Source organism: Entelurus aequoreus, linkage group LG11 (genome assembly GCF_033978785.1).
Source record: "Entelurus aequoreus isolate RoL-2023_Sb linkage group LG11, RoL_Eaeq_v1.1, whole genome shotgun sequence".
NCBI classification, from domain to species: Eukaryota; Metazoa; Chordata; class Actinopteri; order Syngnathiformes; family Syngnathidae; genus Entelurus; species Entelurus aequoreus.
Window position 1 is genome coordinate 34,357,289 of NC_084741.1, and position 17,197 is coordinate 34,374,485.

A 17,197-nucleotide genomic window follows, 5' to 3' on the forward strand; every position below is an offset into this window, starting at 1 on the left:
CATCTTATGCGGATTTAATTACATTAGTAGCATTCTAAGAGACTATTTTTCCTTACTGTATTATCATTTTACTCCATGGCATTTATTTTGGTTTTATTGCCAAAATACTTTCAATTATCTGCTTTTCCACAAAGGCTTTTGAGGGGGATGTGACAGCAGTATATACTTCTTGGTTAAACATACTCTCTCTTAATAGAAAAATCCGCATGCTTGGGCATAAATCATATTGGTTATTGTAACAAGTCGTATACAAAAAAGTTGAACTGGTTGTGTAGTTCAATACAATTAAACTGCCAATCTATTTGTGGTGGTATGTTGGGGAGTTTGATGACATATACCTTGCATAATGGCCCATTATATGCATTTTTCGAAAAAGACAAAAAAAACCTGTTATTGTTAGTATCAACATTTCAGCGTTTTGCTTTACAATTGGCCCTTTTGCTCTTTTTTTCCCATTTTTGCAGTATTTTTTAGTCTGCAATCTTCCAAAGGCCCATTAAACAACGAGTCACGATCCACAATTTGCCGCTGGGCTGAACTTTCACCAGGAAGGAAAAGTGTCTCCAGTGTCCTCCCCAGCATTATGCCAAGTTATGAATCCCGCTAGTCAAAGGCTGGGCTGCATGCATGTGGAAGTACTCTGCACGCTTCCACACCTCGCCTTTTATGGCGGCGTTAATGCACACTCAAAGGGGTTGTGGAGGTGTCCTGCATGCCTGGATGTCCGCTCGGCAGCAAAAATGTTGCTTTCGTGACTGCTTGTACAAACCCCAAAACCAGTGAAGTTGGCACGTTGTGTAAATCGTAAGTAAAAACAAAATACAATGATTTGCAAATCCTTTTCAACCTATAGTCAATTGAATAGACTGCAAAGACAAGATACTTAACGTTCGAACTGGAAACCTTTGTTATTTGCAAATATTAGGTCATTTGGAATCTGATGCCTGCAACATGTTTCAAAAAAGCTGGCACAAGTGGCAAAAAAGACTGAGAAAGTTGAGGAATGCTCATCAAACACTTATTTGGAACATCCCACAGGTGAACAGGCTAATTGGGAACAGGTGGGTGCCGTGATTGGGTATAAAAGCAGCTCCCATGAAATGCTCAGTCACTTACAAACAAGGATGGGGCGAGGGTCATCACTTTGTGAACAAATGCGTGAGCAAATTGTCGAACAGTTCAAGAACAACATTTCACAACGAGTTATTGCAAGGAATTTAGAGATTTCACCATCTACGGTCTGTAATATCATCAAAAGGTTCAGAGAATCTGGAGAAATCACTGCACGTAAGCGATGATATTACTGACATTCGATCCCTCAGGCGGTACTGCATCAAAAACCGACATCAGTGTGTAAAGGATATCCACACATGGGCTCAGGAACACTTCAGAAAACCACTGGCAGTAACTACAGTTTGTCGTGCCAGTTAAAACTCTACTATGCAAAACCATTTATCAACAACACCCAGAAATGCTGCCGGCTTCGCTGGGCTTGAGCTCATTTAAGATGGACTGATGCAAAGTGTAAAAGTGTTCTGTGGTCTGACGAGTCCACATTTCAAATTGTTTTTGGAAACTGTGGACGTCGTGTCTTCCGGACCAAAGAGGAAAAGAACCATCCGGATTGTTATAAGCGCAAAGTTCAAAAGCCAACATCTGTGATGGTATTGGGGTGTATTAGTGAACAGGGCATGGGTAACTTATACATCTGTGAAGGCACCATTAATGCTGAAAGGTACATACAGGGTTTGGAGCAACATATGTTTCCATCCAAGCAACGTTACCATGGACGCCCCTGCTTATTTCAGCAAGACAATGCCAAACCACGTGTTACAATAGCGTGGCTTCATAGTAAAAGAGTGCAGGTACTAGACTGCCTGTAGTCCAGACCTGTCTCCCATTGAAAATGTGTGGCGCAATATGAAACCTAAAATACCACAACAGAGGCCCCGGACTGTTGAACAACTTAAGCTGTACATCAAGCAAGAATGGGAAAGAATTCCACCTGAAAAGCTTCAAAAATTGGTCTCCTCAGTTCCCAAACGTTTACTAAGTGTTGTTAAAAGGAAAGGCCATGTAACACAGTGGTAAAAATGCCCCTGTGCCAACTTTTTTGCAATGTGTTGCTGCCATTAAATTCTAAGTTAATGATTATTTGCAAAAAAAATTAAGTTTCTTGGATATAAATTTGTTTTATTGTGGCGTTATTTATTAAAAAAAATGTTTTACATTCAAAATATATTGTAGTCATTATTGGAACATATTACATTCTTCAGTTTTCAGGGGTTTTAGTGGAAAGGTTTGAGTCTACAAGTTGGAACGGGTCAGCCAAGGAAACTCCTGCAAATAGAGAAAAACATTCGGATAGAAAAATTAGGATTCTGATTGTTGGGCAGACAGACAAAGAAAAGGAGAAGGCTACAATAGAGCTTAGTGCCTAAATGGAACCTTCCAACACCTGCATGTATACATGCAAGCCTGCAAGGAGTGTTGCATGGATACATTCAACATAAACACAGAAGGCCCCACTTTCTAATTATAAGGGAGCTATAAATAGAAAGGTCAGGTTGATGTGAAATGGAGAGATTGTTGAGTGGAAAGGAGCAGCTCTACTGTGCACCTGTGGAGAGGAGGGATTACCGCTCAGGGACACATGCAGAGTCAAATAAACATTGAGCCGCTTGTTGCTCTTTATTAATCACTAACTGGAACGCTGATGATTTTGATTCCAACTAGCAGCACAGCTGCAACCCTTGTTTTTATTACTTCCTGTAACTTTATTAGGCATTGTAATTGGTTGTCAGCAAATACAAGTTTGGTGCTGTCAGTTTGCTTCTTTCCATGTTGGTAGGAAAATACTAAGACATATTTTTAATGTATATCAGAAAACTTTGTGTGGGTTTAAACCATGGAAAGTGTGCTACTGTCCCCTACAGGAGTTAAGTAGAACTGCAACTTGATAGTTGTTAAAGTTAATGTAACCATAGTTACCCCAATTCTCATGGGATTAGGTTACAATGTGCAGTGGTTACATACCTGCTGCTTTCTGTCTGAGGAAGGGTCGATGAGCACGTTGATCAGACTGGGTCTCTCCCAGTCACTCAAGCTGAGCTGCAAGGCACTTTGCAGCTCCTCCACCGTCCTTACCAGGAAACCGCGGCCGCCAAAAGCAGACATGACCTGGTCGTAGCGCGCCTCAGGCAGGAGGGTCACAGGAGGCGCTCTGATCATATGCACGACAACAATGAGCAAGTTTAACGGAGCAGAATTGCAAGAAAGCATTTGATTTAAGAAGTGTCTTACATGCTGGTCAGATCTCCCATGGCTGCCATTTCTTTCCATGTCTCAGGGTCTACTCCGCTGTATATACCGTTATTATTCACCACGATCACCACCACAGGTAGGCTATACCTATTGAACAAAATATAAACATAGACGCTGTAAAAGAGTGAGGCATATATAGAAATCAATCCAGTAGAACCTCAATTTACAAGATTAATTGGTTGTATGACAGAGCTCTTAACTCAAAGCACTTGTATTTAAAATCAACTTCTCCCAATGAAATTAATTGAAATCAATCTAATGTGATTGCCCCACTACCCCCCCAAAACCGCACCATCTTAAGATATAACACGTTTTTTAAAAAGAAAAACAAACTTTTAGATAAGAAATGTTGTATTAAAACCAATACAATATAATGTGCTACAAACAACTACTGTAGTTTTATAAAGTAATGTAATAATATTGTACAGCCTTTCAGCTGTTTCTCTGTCAAAGAAACCATCAGTAGGTTTTCCATATTTTAATGGGATAAATGTCCGCCGTTTGAATATCATTTTAACGTCCTTGACTGGCATTAGACTCATTCTGCTTCAGTACGGTGCAGACTCGCAGTGATACGCTCTACTTTCTTTACCAAGTTGGTGACACACTAATGGTGCGTTCAGTTTACTTCGGAGGTTGGAAGTCGGAGCTGCGAATGATGTCACAGCCGAGTTATGATCTTTCCAGTTACAAGGCCGGAAATCAAGATGGGCACATCCACTAAAGCTATTCTTGCACTTGCCTTATCTGAATATAAACAACAAATGGGTAAATAAGCACTCCTTCGGCAACCTTCACAGACGAAAAAAAGAAACAGAGACGCTTTTGCTAGAGATGTAGAACGTAGAAAACACATGTTGTTTATACTACAGTAACGTTACCATATACAGTATGTACAGTACGTAAACACTCATCCAGTCATCTTATATGGGTCATTTAGTGTGAAAAAAACTAATCAGAAGTGCTGATAAGGGATATTATAGAAGCTTCTATTATATTATATGTATTATTGTTTACTTTCAGAGCAGCCTACTTGCTCCGCCTTCCCAAGTAGCAAATACGACTTCGAGGGGCGCTCCCGTTGAAAATTCTGACAAGTACGGACAAGTTTCTAGACTAGGAACTTGCCAGTACAAACGAAGTGCAGTCCTGTTTTTGATGATTTCCTTCTTTATTTAATGTATATCAACTGCTTCTTCTTTTTAGCACTATACTTCACACTCACTTCCATCCTTCCCGTGCTTGGAGAAAAAAAGTTATGTCCATCACTAACTTTAGGCTAATGCTAGCAGGCAAGACCATATGTTTTGGGCGGATCTTTTTCCAATTAATGCTTGTAATTAAATTTTTGCTTCCAACTTAAAGCCGACAGACAGCTCTTATCACAAAACACTCTTAAGTTGAGGTACCACTGTAGCATCAAAAAATAATCAAAGTTTGCTTTGACTACCTGCACATGGTTTCAACCTCCATGCCAGAGAAGCCAAAGGCACTGTCTCCTTCCACACAGACGATCCTCCTGCCTTTTGTTTTGCTTTTTTCCAAAGCCGCTGCAGCTATAGCGAAGCCAAGGCCCACTCCCATAGTTCCAAATGTGCCAGCGTCTAACCTGGAATGTTATCAGGAATAAGCACAACATTTCCATTTGGACTCACACTTGATGCACAAAGACTTTAAAAAGATGATGTGATGTAAAAAACTGTTTTCTGAGGGTTATATGCATGCGCTTGCTATCTCCAGAAAGAATCCTTATGAGTGTTAGGTGTAGAAAATGGAAAGATGCTTCTACATAACATGTATAAGTCATTCTGCCGCCCAATCTATAAATTAACTACAAAACCCAAAACCAGTGAAGTTGGCACATTGTGTAAATCGTAAATAAAAGCAGAATACAATGATTTGCTAATCCTTTTCAACCTATATTCAATTGAATAGACTGCAAAGACAAGATACGTAACGTTCGAACTGGAAAAAGTTATTTTTTGCAAATACAAGCTCATTTGTAATTTGATGCCTGCAACATGTTTCAAAAAAGCTGGCACAAGTGGCAGAGTTGGGGAATGCTCATCAAGCACTTATTTGTAATATCCCACAGGTGAACAGGCTAATTGGGAACAGGTGGGTGCCATGATTGGGTATAAAAGCAGCTTCCATGAAATGCTCAGTCATTCACAAACAAGGATGGGGCAAGGGTCACCACTTTGTGAAAAAATGTGTGAGCAAATTGTTAAACAGTTTAAGAACAACATTTCTCAACCAGCTATTGCAAGGAATTTAGGGATTTCACAATATACGGTCCGTAATATCATCAAAAGGTTCAGAGAATCTGAAGAAATCACTGCATTTAAGCAATGATATTACGGACCTTCGCTCCCTCAGGCGAAACTGCATCAAAAAGCGACATCAGTGTGTAAAGGATATCACCACATGGGCTCAGGAACACTTCAGAAAACCACTGTCAGTAACTATAGTTCGTCGCTACATCTGTAAGTGCAAGTTAAAACTCTACTATGCAAAGCAAAAGCCATTTATCAACAACACCCAGAAACGCCGCCGGCTTCGCTGGACCCGAGCTCATCTAAGATAGACTGATGCAAAGTGGAAAAGTGTTCTGTGGTCTGACGAGTCCACATTTCAAATTGTTTTTGGAAACTGTGGACGTTGTGTCCTCCGGACCAAAGAGAAAAATAACCATTGTTATAGGCGAAAAGTTGAAAAGCCAGCATCTGTAATGGTATGGGGGTGTATTAGTGCCCAAGGCATGGGTAACTTACACATCTGTGAAGGCACCATTAATGCTGAAAGGTACATACAGGTTTTGGAGCAACATATGTTGCCATTCAAGCAACGTTATCAGCTTATTTCAGCAAGACAATGTCAAGCCACGTGTTACAACAGCGTGGCTTCATAGTAAAAGAGTGTGGGTACTAGACTGGCCTGCCTGTAGTCCAGACCTGTCTCCCATTGAAAATGTGTGGCGCAATATGAAGCCTAAAATACCACAAAAGAGACCCCGGACTGTTGGAACAACTTAAGCTGTACATCAAGCAAGAATGGGAAAGAATTCCACCTGAAAAGCTTCAAAAATTGGTCTCGTCAGTTCCCAAACGTTTACTGAGTGTTGTTAAAAGGAAAGGCAATGTAACACAGTGGTAAAAATGCCCCTGTGCCAACTTGTTTGCAATGTGTTGCTGCCACTAAATTCTAAGTTAATGATTATTTGCAAAAAAAATTAAGTTTCTCAGTTCGAACATTAAATATCTTGTCTTTGTAATGTATTCAATTCAATGTAATTTGAAAAGGATTTGCAAATCATTGTATTCTGTTTTTATTTACGAATTAAACACCGTGCCAACTTCACTGGTTTTGGGTTTTGTATGTTTACCTGTGCCGTGGTAAGTAGTTATTCAACATAGTGCGTCCAATGTCCATAGTGTTGGCGCCCTCGCTGACGATGATGCAATCGTGTGGCAGCAGCTGGGAGACGTGGTGAAACACTGTGTAGTAGTTCATAGGCAACGTTGACCGCAGAGCAAACGCCTGGAGACATGAATGAGAGGAAGGACAAAGAGCCTATTGGTGAAGCGATACCCTAAATCTGAAAATGATAGAATGCCATATGTTAACATATGGTAATTTTGTATTTCCTCGAATAGCACCCAGCACACAATAAATATTTAATTAAGTATGATAAAAAAAGATCTTTAGGATAAGACCAAATGTGTGCAAAATTACACTATTAATTGTGAATGTCTCCAAATTCCAATTTAATTCCATTATTTGGAACAGGAACAGGAAATACAATTGCAATTCAAATTCCAATTAAAGGAAGTAGAATTGAAATTCCATGAAGTTACAGTTGATAATTTTTGTGTATTTCAGAATCATTCTTTACAGTAAGTGGGGTTGTCAGAAGTATCAATACCAAGTCGAAACCAACACACAAAAATTACATTTATAAAAAATTTTTACAGCATCGTTAGTAACGAATACTGTACAACAGTGGTCCCCAACCACCGGGCCGCGGCCCGGTACCGGTCCGTGGATTGAAAAAATAATTTACATTTTTTAAAAAGTATTATTTTTTTTAATTTGTATTAAATCAACATAAAAAACACAAGATACACTTACAATTAGTGCACCAACCCAAAAAACCTCCCTCCCCCATTTAATATTTCTGGTTCCTACATTATATATCAATATAGATCAATACAGTCTGCAGGGATACAGTCCGTAAGCACACATGATTGTATTTTTTTAATGACAAAAAGATAAAAAATAAAATAAAATAAAATAGCATAGCGGGCTACATTGAAGTGTTTATTATGTTGTATTATTTCCAGGTAGCCCAGTTAACTGCTTTTTTATGCTGTTTTGCAAGACCCGTGTCACGTGACTTCAAAATGTACACCTCATTGGCAGGTTCTGAGACAGGATCGATTGCTTCAGCCTTATTTTACCGGAAGTGAGTCTTGCTTTTTGAAGCAGCAAATTTTTCAACACTGAATTGTAACTGAATTGTTCAGCACTGAATTTGTTTACACTGAAATATTTTACACAACATTTTTATATCCTGAATTTTTTCAAAACATTGAATTCATAATTTGATGTAAAAAATTCAGTTTACAAAATTCAAACGCAAACAATTCAGTTACATACATTCAGTGTCAAAAAAAGCTTCCGTAATGAAGACACAAATTAACCTCCTTAGATCACAGCAAACGTATGCATTCTTCAACTCTGCTCCCTTGCACTGGAGTGTGAGCTCATTTTCTCGTTGTCGTTTCCTAAAATCTTTCACTCTTCCGCCCTTTTTGATTACCTCTCGAGGAACTCTGAAGAATGTTTATCCTTTTCGCGATTTGAACAATTTGTACAGCCGAAAACAACACAAGCATAGGGCATTTTTTCTTCGATAAAGGCTAAATGGCACCCAGTATCCATTGAAACACATTCTCAATAAGCAGGACGTGAGCCTAACGTGACGTCAGTAAAATCAAAGCAATTGAAACAACCCTATTTCATAGTATGAACTGTTTTACAAATTTCATAGAAATATTACTATGAACCTCATGTACACATTATATTGATTTAATTACATTTCACTGACAATTAATAATAAAATGATCTTCTGTAAAACAGATTATTAAATTTGATATATTATAACTTTCAAATGATGAAAAATGGTGGAAAAATACTTTATTCCTCAGAATGCCTTATTGTATCCAAGTATTTAAAATAGAGGGAATGTGGGTTATGTTTTAGTGTTTGTAAGGTTTTTTTAGTATCTAAGCCAAAACCTTTGTTGAATGTGACACATTATTCATGTTAACTTGGATAAAATGATTTTCTTTTAATTGCAATAAATGTAATTCCACTTCCTGTAATTCCATTTTAACATCCTGTGCAGTGGAGCCAATTAGCTTTGAATTCAAATAATTGAATTGAAACCTCACATTTTGAATGTTAAGACTTTTCAGTGGCTTATAGGTGGTGTCTGTTACATAAATGTAATTTGTCATTGCCTGTATAGATAAGTTCTGCCACTGAAAATGTACTTTTTTTTGTTTGTGAGGGGGAAAAACTGTTTGTTTCTAAAACTGGAAATTCTGATGTATCATGCTGTAGCAGTATGCCTGTTCAAAATAAACTTAAACCATATACTCACGTTAGTGATTTTTGCATTGGCTGCAATTTTCTGCTTTAGTACGCTCCACCATATTGTGTCAGAGGGATACTTCCAGCCATCTTTAACAATACCCTCTTGCAGCTGAAGGAGAAAGGAGAATAATTGAATATAACACAAGAGATGGTATTTTAAGGTGCAATTATATGAATCTGTTTGTGCCTTACGTACCTGATTGACAACAGCATTTACGTCCCCCAGGAGAGCGACAGCAGGCTTTACATTGTTCCCCATCTCCTCAGGACAGAGGTCAACCTAAGGATAGTACGTATTAATAATATTAAATGCAGCCAATGAGCGCTAAATACATTTCAAATTTGGACCATTGTGCAGGTAACAGTAAACAAAAATGTACTTAATAGTGGTAGACCAGCACCAAACTGCAGTGTCATAAAGAAGGGGGAAAACTGCAGACATAAATCATTTTGATTGTTCACTTACCTGGATGAGCTGGACATTAGGGTCAAATCTAGGTGGCAGACCGAAATGAAGGATCCAGTTGAGTCGGGCTCCAAGAAGTAGCACAACATCCGCCTGGAGCAGAGCTCTTCATTTTAGCAAAAGGTTAAACATAGGAACATGGTGAAAAACTGTAACTAAAAGAGTATCACCAAAAACATCATTGCATCAAACAAACCCGCCACTTTATGTGTAAAAATGCAAAGACAATATTCGCATTGAGTAAAATAGAGATACAATTCTATATTGGGCGGCATCTACCGAATATTTTAGTAATCGAATAATCTATCTATTAGTTTGTTCGATCAATCAAGTAATCAGATAAAACACTTTAAAGCCTCAATGTGTATTTTAGGGAAAATAGTTGATATAAACAAACATTTTCCATAACCTATGTTCTTTTATTGTAATAAATGCATCTTATCAACATTGAAATTGCACTTTTAACATGTGTGCATTAATAAATTGCTGCTATTACAGTGGCCGGGTGGAGACCATGTCCACATGTTTAAAGTTCCGGGCAATACACACAGTCCAGATTTGCTTAATTTGTATTTGTTCCATTCATTAAACGATTAATCGAAGCAACAGCATATAAATAAAAGCTTTTTTCTAATCGGATTAATCGATTAATCGTTGCAGCTCTATTTCTATGCACAATATTAGGTTCACCTTGCTATTATTGGATTAAAACGCCTATTGTCTGTAGACCCTGGTTTGATTTACAAACTGAAAGCACATTTTTATCAAAGGCTAAAGACCTACAGTGTTTCCCACTGGACTACAACATATCTGTGGCACTGGGTTAGGGAGACAGCAGAATCTGCTGCTTGTGGAGAAGAGCGATACGCACTTTCACGCTAGTCTCCAAAAGTGTCCAATAAGACCAAATAAGTCGCAAAATTTGTTGCAAGTTGCTTTTTTGAAAAATATACTTTCGAGGAGTATGAATACTGGCAACACACTGATTCCTGTTCCTGCTACATTTTCTTATTCTCTGGTAGACCAGGTGCTTATGGGGTGTGTTACAAAGCAGAGTTACGATAGCATCTACTGTAAAAAGTTGTAAGGACAGGCTGCGTTCACAGACAATCCCACAATAATGTGGGTATGAACAAGGATATTATGGGTAGCTTCAAATCTAATTGTGGCCGTTAAAATGTATTTGTTGTGGGGCGCCATGAAATATCTGGGATGAATAAATATCTGGGAAACACTGACTTGCTTCATTTTTCATCTGAAGAGTTTCATCTGAAATTGTTAATCAATTGATCGAACAGTAAATTAAAACCAAACTCAATAATGGCATCGATAAATTGATATGTCCGATTGTCCATGTGTTTGTTTTCTTTGTCTGACATTTCCAATCTTCACTCTTTGTTTTCTGAGCACATTTATTCATTAGCAGGATTATACGAATGGAGTGAATCCTCTTGTCATCCAGTAATGCACAATATTTGTCTCGGTGGGCAGAGCCAAGACCGCTAGCTTACACACATGCATGTACAGAGCCTCACTAGTTGCTAGTGAGAAGCACAGCAAAGTAACAATAAATAGGAGACAAAAATATAATTGCAAGTACAAATGTCCCAGTGTGGGAATATTTGGGCTTCAAGACAAATAAGCAAGAGGACCATCAACACAAATGAAGGAGCCAATTTTTTTGGAAAAGTGATGACGACAAACAAAAAACAAACCACTCGACCCAGATTTTGAAACTGGGGAAAACATGCAATTCAAGATGTTTGGTATTTATTGAAGTGCAATTTATGCTACCAGGGCTTGAGATTCCATTTTATGTCTATGTTTGTGTACTTATTTAGGACAGTTAAAAGTTATTGACCTTCCATGGTAAAAAAATACTAATGAGAAACAAAAGTTTATTGCATATGAAAGGGTTACTTGCATAATTATTATGCTATATTATGATTACATTAGTGCTTAATTTTTTTTTTCAGAATAATGCTGACAACAATATTGTTTATCTGCAATAATCTAAGGGACAATATACAGTATCATTCATCAAATTTGTAATCGGCCCAAGCCTCCCATGATTACAATTAGAGATTACATTATTACATTATATATCAATATATATCAATACAGTCCATAAGCACAAATGATTGTGCGTGCTGCTGGTCCACTAGTAGTACTAACCTTTAACCGTTAATTTTACTCATTTTCATTAATTACTAGTTTCTATGTAACTGTTTTCATATTGTTTTACTTTCTTTTTTATTCAAGAAAATGTTTTTAAATGATTTATCTTATTTTATTTTATTAATTTTTTTAAAAAGGACCTTATCTTCACCATACCTGGTTGTCCAAATTAGGCATAATAATGTGTTAATTCCACGACTGTATATATCGGTATCAGTTGATATCGGTATCGATAATTAAGAGTTGGACAATATCGGAATATCGGATATCGGCAAAAAAGCCATTATCGGACATCCCTAATTACAATTCCTTTATGAAGTCCACTGCTTACAATCAGTCCAGTGTGACAGTCCAACTTAATAGAACTTTTTGTGTTGAAAAGTTTTTTTTATGATACATAACAGGAATTTGAGTAAATATATTATGTACATTTCCAGATAATTGTGAATATGTATACCCAACAAAGTGCCTGATGGTGAAATGGGACAAAAACTGTTCTCTAAGAGATTCTAGATGGATGTGTTTGAATAGAAACTTTGTGGAACCTTGATCGGGCAGCCGCCACACAATTGGGGTGGTCATCGGGCAGCACTCCTTTGCCCATGGGTGTGGGAAGGAATGGCAGTTGGCTCAATTCCACAAAGTCCCTCAGGACGGCTTCTGCTCGGCCATATGCTGCACCTGTTGGCCACGACATACAACTAAGAAAGGCAGCATCTCTTATTAAAAACATGTGGCAAACTTTCATATGTTCATACCTTTGCCAATTATGACTAAAGGTCTTTTGGCGGATTTCAGTACAGCGATAGCCTCTGTCACTGCATTGTGGTCAGCCAGACAGATGGGAGGAGGCGGACAACAGTTTACCAATCTGCAGGAGAAACAACATTTACTGCATGCTTTTGCCACCATCACCAAAGAGAAAACAATCTTACAAACCTGACTCTGCTTCTGTCCACTTTGGCATTCACCATGTCCCCTGCAATGTCCACATAAGAAGCGCCTGGACGCCCATAGATGCTTGTGCGAATAGCCTATAAACAACAAAAGATGATAGTGCCACTATTAGTATTAGAATGGCATACTATACAGTATGGCATTAGTTCTAACTACTAAACTACTAAAATGTATGCTCATCTATGTTTAATACCAAGCTAATAAACGATCAAATAAGTAATACTTTACTTTTTCGATTACTGCAGGGATTGCTTCCAGAGAGCTTGGCCTGGCAGAGAATTTGCTATACAAACGACACGCTTCCACCTACAAAATTGAAAAGGAATTTATGCAAAGCCAAACATCCTTAAAACTTAATGTATATCAACCTCTGTATTACCTGAGGAAACTCCTGAAACGCCCCTGCTGTCTCTTGGTTTCTATCTGAGGATCCCCCAATAACAATAACAGGCCTGCGCAAAAGAAGCAACATATTTTCTCTGGCACGCTTTGAAGGCAGACACTTTCCCTTCCCTCTCTCCCTTATCTCTACTGCTTACGTCTTTGTTTTGTCTTGTCTTAACTTTTTGAAGCCTCTTTTTGCACTGCTCTCCAAAACCTAAACAATCAAATTGATTAGATGGAATTTCAACTAAAATAGACAAGATCTTGTTGATGACAAGCTGACTGTCCTGACGGAACAGTTGTTGCTGGACACACAGTGGAGTCTTTCTGTCGAGCACTTTAAAGATTGACACCTATTCGGAATCATGATAGAGTAAGCGTTGCCCTGGTGTATGGACAAGTTGGAGTATGCTGGCAGTCATTTAAGGCAGTGTTTTTCAACCTTTTTTGAGCCAAGGCACATTTTTTGCGTTGAAAAAATGCGGAGGCACACCACCAGCAGAAATCATTAAAAAACGAAACTCAGCTGACAGTAAAAAGTCGTTGTCGCAAGTGTTGGATATGAATTCAAACCATAACCAAGCATGCATCACTATAGCTCTTGTCTCAAAGTAGGTGTACTGTCACCACCTGTCACATCACACCCTGACTTATTTGGAGTTTATTGCTGTTTTCCTGTGTGTAGTGTTTTAGTTCTTCTCTTGCACTCCTATTGTGGTGGCTTTTTCTCTTTTTTTGGTATTTTCCTGTAGCAGTTTCATGTCTTCCTTTGAGCGATATTTCCTGCATCTACTTTGTTTTAGCAGTCGAGAATATTTCAGTATGTTTTTATCTTTCTCTGTGGGGACATTGTTGATTGTCATGTCAGGTTCGGATGTACTTTGTGGACGCCGTCTTTGCTCCACAGTAAGTCTTTGCTGTCGTCCAGCATTCTGTTTTTGTTTACTTTGTAGCCAGTTCAGTTTTAGTTTCGTTCTGCACAGCCTTCCCTAGGCTTCAATGCCTTTTCTTAGGGGCACTCACCTTTTGTTTATTTTTTGTTTAAGCATTAAACACCTTTTTACCTGCACGCTGCCTCACGCTGTTTCCGACATCTACAAAGCAATTAGCTACCGGCTGCCACCTACTGATATGGAAGAGTACTACACGGTTACTCTGCCGAGCTCTAGACAGCACCGACACTCAACAACAACACATCATTTGCAGATTATAATTACTGCTTTGCAAAAAATATTTTTAACCCAAATAGGTGAAATGAGATCATCTCCCACGGCACACCAGACTGTATCTCACGGCACACTAGTGTGCCGCGGCACAGTGGTGGAAAAACACTGATTTAAGGTACCCCAAAGATGCCACAAATGATTGACGGATGGGCAGAGCTTTGGGCACTCTGACTTTTGGTCTAAATCACAAACTGGACAACATCTTTGAGATGCCGTCTGCTCTGCATGGCAAAGTATGATGAATTTGAGGACCAGAAGTACACAATTACAGTGGAGCATTTATATTTGTTTTCGCTCACTCAAACACGAACATTCTAATCTGGATTGTTTTCACTAGCTGGAGCGACCTGGAAAGGTTGTTGCTTCGAGATTCTCCCAAAAGGACAGTGCAGCAAAAACGCTACAAACTCCTTCGCTGTTTTAAATGGACACACATACTGTATGTTGTTTGATGACTTCTGTTGGACTGACTGGCTGTGTTATCGCGATAACGATGCAAGAGCACCAAGGTCACGGAACAAAGCTACTCTGCAAGCTTACACACACACAAAATACATCCACGAAAAATACACGCCACACACACGTACCCCACATGCCACGCCTTTGTCGCTTCACCTCGGGTGGTATGACCGAAAACGGAGCAGTGCCCCTGATGGCGGCAGTTTCGGGCCGGATGCCTGCCCCCTGCCCCCTCGTTGCAAGTCTCGAGTTGTATATCATAATATGTATATGTGCTTTGCTCGAGGTATTTCCTGGTCTCAAACTAAGACACCCCTTAAAAAGTAATCTTGTTGTACTTTGTAAGTACAATGACAATAAAGTCCTATCCATCCATCCATATAGTTCATAAATTCATAAAAAATGTATGGACAATTAAAATGCCATTTTATACCAGCAGTTCATGTTAGAGTTGGCCATTCCACCCAGCGCATGAATGAGTCCTGGTCCAGATACCACGAGACAGGCACCAGGTCTGAATGGAGGTAAAACAGGACATCGACTCAAGCCAGAAGCTACTACTTTCAGTATTATTATTATTATTATTCAGATCACTGACTAACAGCGACTTACCGCCCAGTGAGGTATCCAATGGCGGATGCAGCATAGCATGCCTGATGTGAGGAGAATTGGATCAAACACAAGAATGCATTGAAAGAGAGCAGAATATCTACAGACACTACTTACCGCTTGTTCATTTCGCATACCCACATATTTGATTCCTGCAGCCTGAGCCGCCATGGCTACTTCAATGACAGGAACGCCAACAATTCCAAACATGTACTCCACTTTCTGTAGGGACATTTATACATAATAATATATGCTGTGTACTTTAAATGTACTTCTAGAGCAGTGGTTCTTAACCTGGGGTCGATCGAACCCTAGGGGTTCGGTGAGTCGGGCTTAGGGGTTCGGCGGAGGTCAAGACACACCCGACTCATCATGTAAATGAAAACTTCTCCCTATCGGCATATTACGGAAACGGCAACAGCAGAAGTCAGACTGATTTGCAGGTGTGTAATTTGTTGTGAGTTTATGCACTGTGTTGGTTTTGTTCTTTGAACAAGGTGATGTTCATGCACGGTTCATTTTGTGCACCAGTAATAAAACATGGTAACACTTTAGTATGGGGAACATATTCACCATTAATTAGTTGCTTACTAACATCCAAATTAGTAACATATTGGCTCTTAACTAGTCATTATTAAGTACTTATTAATGCCTTATTTGGCATTGCCTTATTATAATCCTAACCCTCTAACCCTGGCCCTAAACCTAACCCTAAACAAATAACTCTAAAGTAAGTCTTTGTTACTTAGAATATGTTCCCCTAGTGTCCAAAAAACCTCTAAATTAAGCCTTTGTTACTTAGAATATGTTCCCCTAGTGTCTAAAAAAACTCTAAATTAAGTCTTTGTTAATTAGAATATGTTCCCCTAGTGTCCAAAAAACTCTAAATTAAGTCTTTGTTACTTAGAATATGTTCCCCATACTAAAGTGTTACCAAAAACATATAAGTTTGTCCTGAATTTGAAAAAAAAAACAACATGTTATTTTTCACTAAAGAAGGGTTCGGTGAATGCGCATATGAAACTGGTGTGGTTCGGTACCTCCAACAACGTTAAGAACCACTGTTCTAGAGTATACCATCAATATCTTAAGGGTATTAAGTGAATGACTAAAATTTACATTTTGGTTATAGACGTTTTCTAAAAGCACTTCATCAATTTAGTTTTCATAATACATGGCAGAGTACATTGCACTGTGAGTTCAAACCCCGGCCGAGTCATACCAAAGACTATAAAAAAATGGGACCCATTACCTCCCTGCTTGGCACTCAGCATCAAGGGTTGGAATTGGAGGTTAAATCACCAAAAATGATTCCCAGGCGCGGCACCGCTGCTGCCCACTGCTCCCCTCACCTCCCAGGGGGTGAACAAGGGGATGGGTCAAATGCAGAGGACAAATTTCACCACACGTAGTGTGTGTGACAATCATTGGTACTTTAACTTAACTTTAACTTATTACAATCACATAAAAAATGGACCTCACGGGACCCCGTAGTTGCCAAAATAGCGCTACCTCAGTCTGACACAGTTGATGAACTTTAACACATATGCAAAAAACAATATTTAAAATAAACATGTATTGAGTTGTTTACTCAACTTCCAGTTTCATTTAATAATTGCGGGGAGGGCAATGACAGTCGTTGAGGTTTAAAAAAGTATATATTTTTAAGATACATACCTGATTTTTAAGCGACTCAGCAATGAGTTCAGCTCCTGTCACTTCCTCCATAGTTGTCCCGTAACGGCTGCTTTTCAAGATAACTGTATTATAGTTAGTAACTATTCAGAATCATAACAACTTAAAAGAACCGTACTCTGAACTCTGTCCGCTCCCATGTCGATCACTTCCGGGGTGTGAGCCAATGAGAGGAGACGCTGTATACGTCCAGAGACTCCGTAAAAGCGCATTCAAGAGCAGCACGCACTTGTAAACG

General features: G+C 38.9%; 1 protein-coding gene across 1 annotated transcript; it reads right to left on the reverse strand.

The window, feature by feature from the left end:
- Positions 1 to 2,166: 2,166 nt before the first annotated feature.
- On the reverse strand, positions 2,167 to 17,123 carry LOC133660642 (2-hydroxyacyl-CoA lyase 1-like). The gene is made up of 18 exons (XM_062064213.1): positions 17,078 to 17,123; positions 16,942 to 17,024; positions 15,382 to 15,486; positions 15,268 to 15,308; positions 15,089 to 15,169; positions 12,966 to 13,038; positions 12,815 to 12,892; positions 12,569 to 12,663; positions 12,388 to 12,500; positions 12,175 to 12,310; positions 9,452 to 9,557; positions 9,182 to 9,265; positions 8,993 to 9,094; positions 6,710 to 6,864; positions 4,775 to 4,933; positions 3,304 to 3,411; positions 3,037 to 3,223; positions 2,167 to 2,340 (listed from the first exon to the last, which is right to left on the reverse strand). The coding sequence occupies exons 1-18, from the start codon at positions 17,097 to 17,099 to the stop codon at positions 2,308 to 2,310; spliced, it is 1,761 nt and encodes a 586-aa protein (XP_061920197.1). The 5' UTR covers positions 17,100 to 17,123; the 3' UTR covers positions 2,167 to 2,307.
- Positions 17,124 to 17,197: the final 74 nt, after the last annotated feature.

Bases quoted from the DNA above. Each gene is read 5' to 3' on its own strand.
- LOC133660642 (XM_062064213.1), bottom strand. From the start codon at position 17,099: ATGGGAGCGGACAGAGTTCAGA. The intron at 13,039-15,088 runs GTATAAAATGGC...TCTTTTGCGCAG, and splicing joins AACTCTAACATGAACTGCTG to GCCTGTTATTGTTATTGGGG. The intron at 9,095-9,181 runs GTACGTAAGGCA...TTTCTCCTTCAG, and splicing joins TAAATGCTGTTGTCAATCAG to CTGCAAGAGGGTATTGTTAA.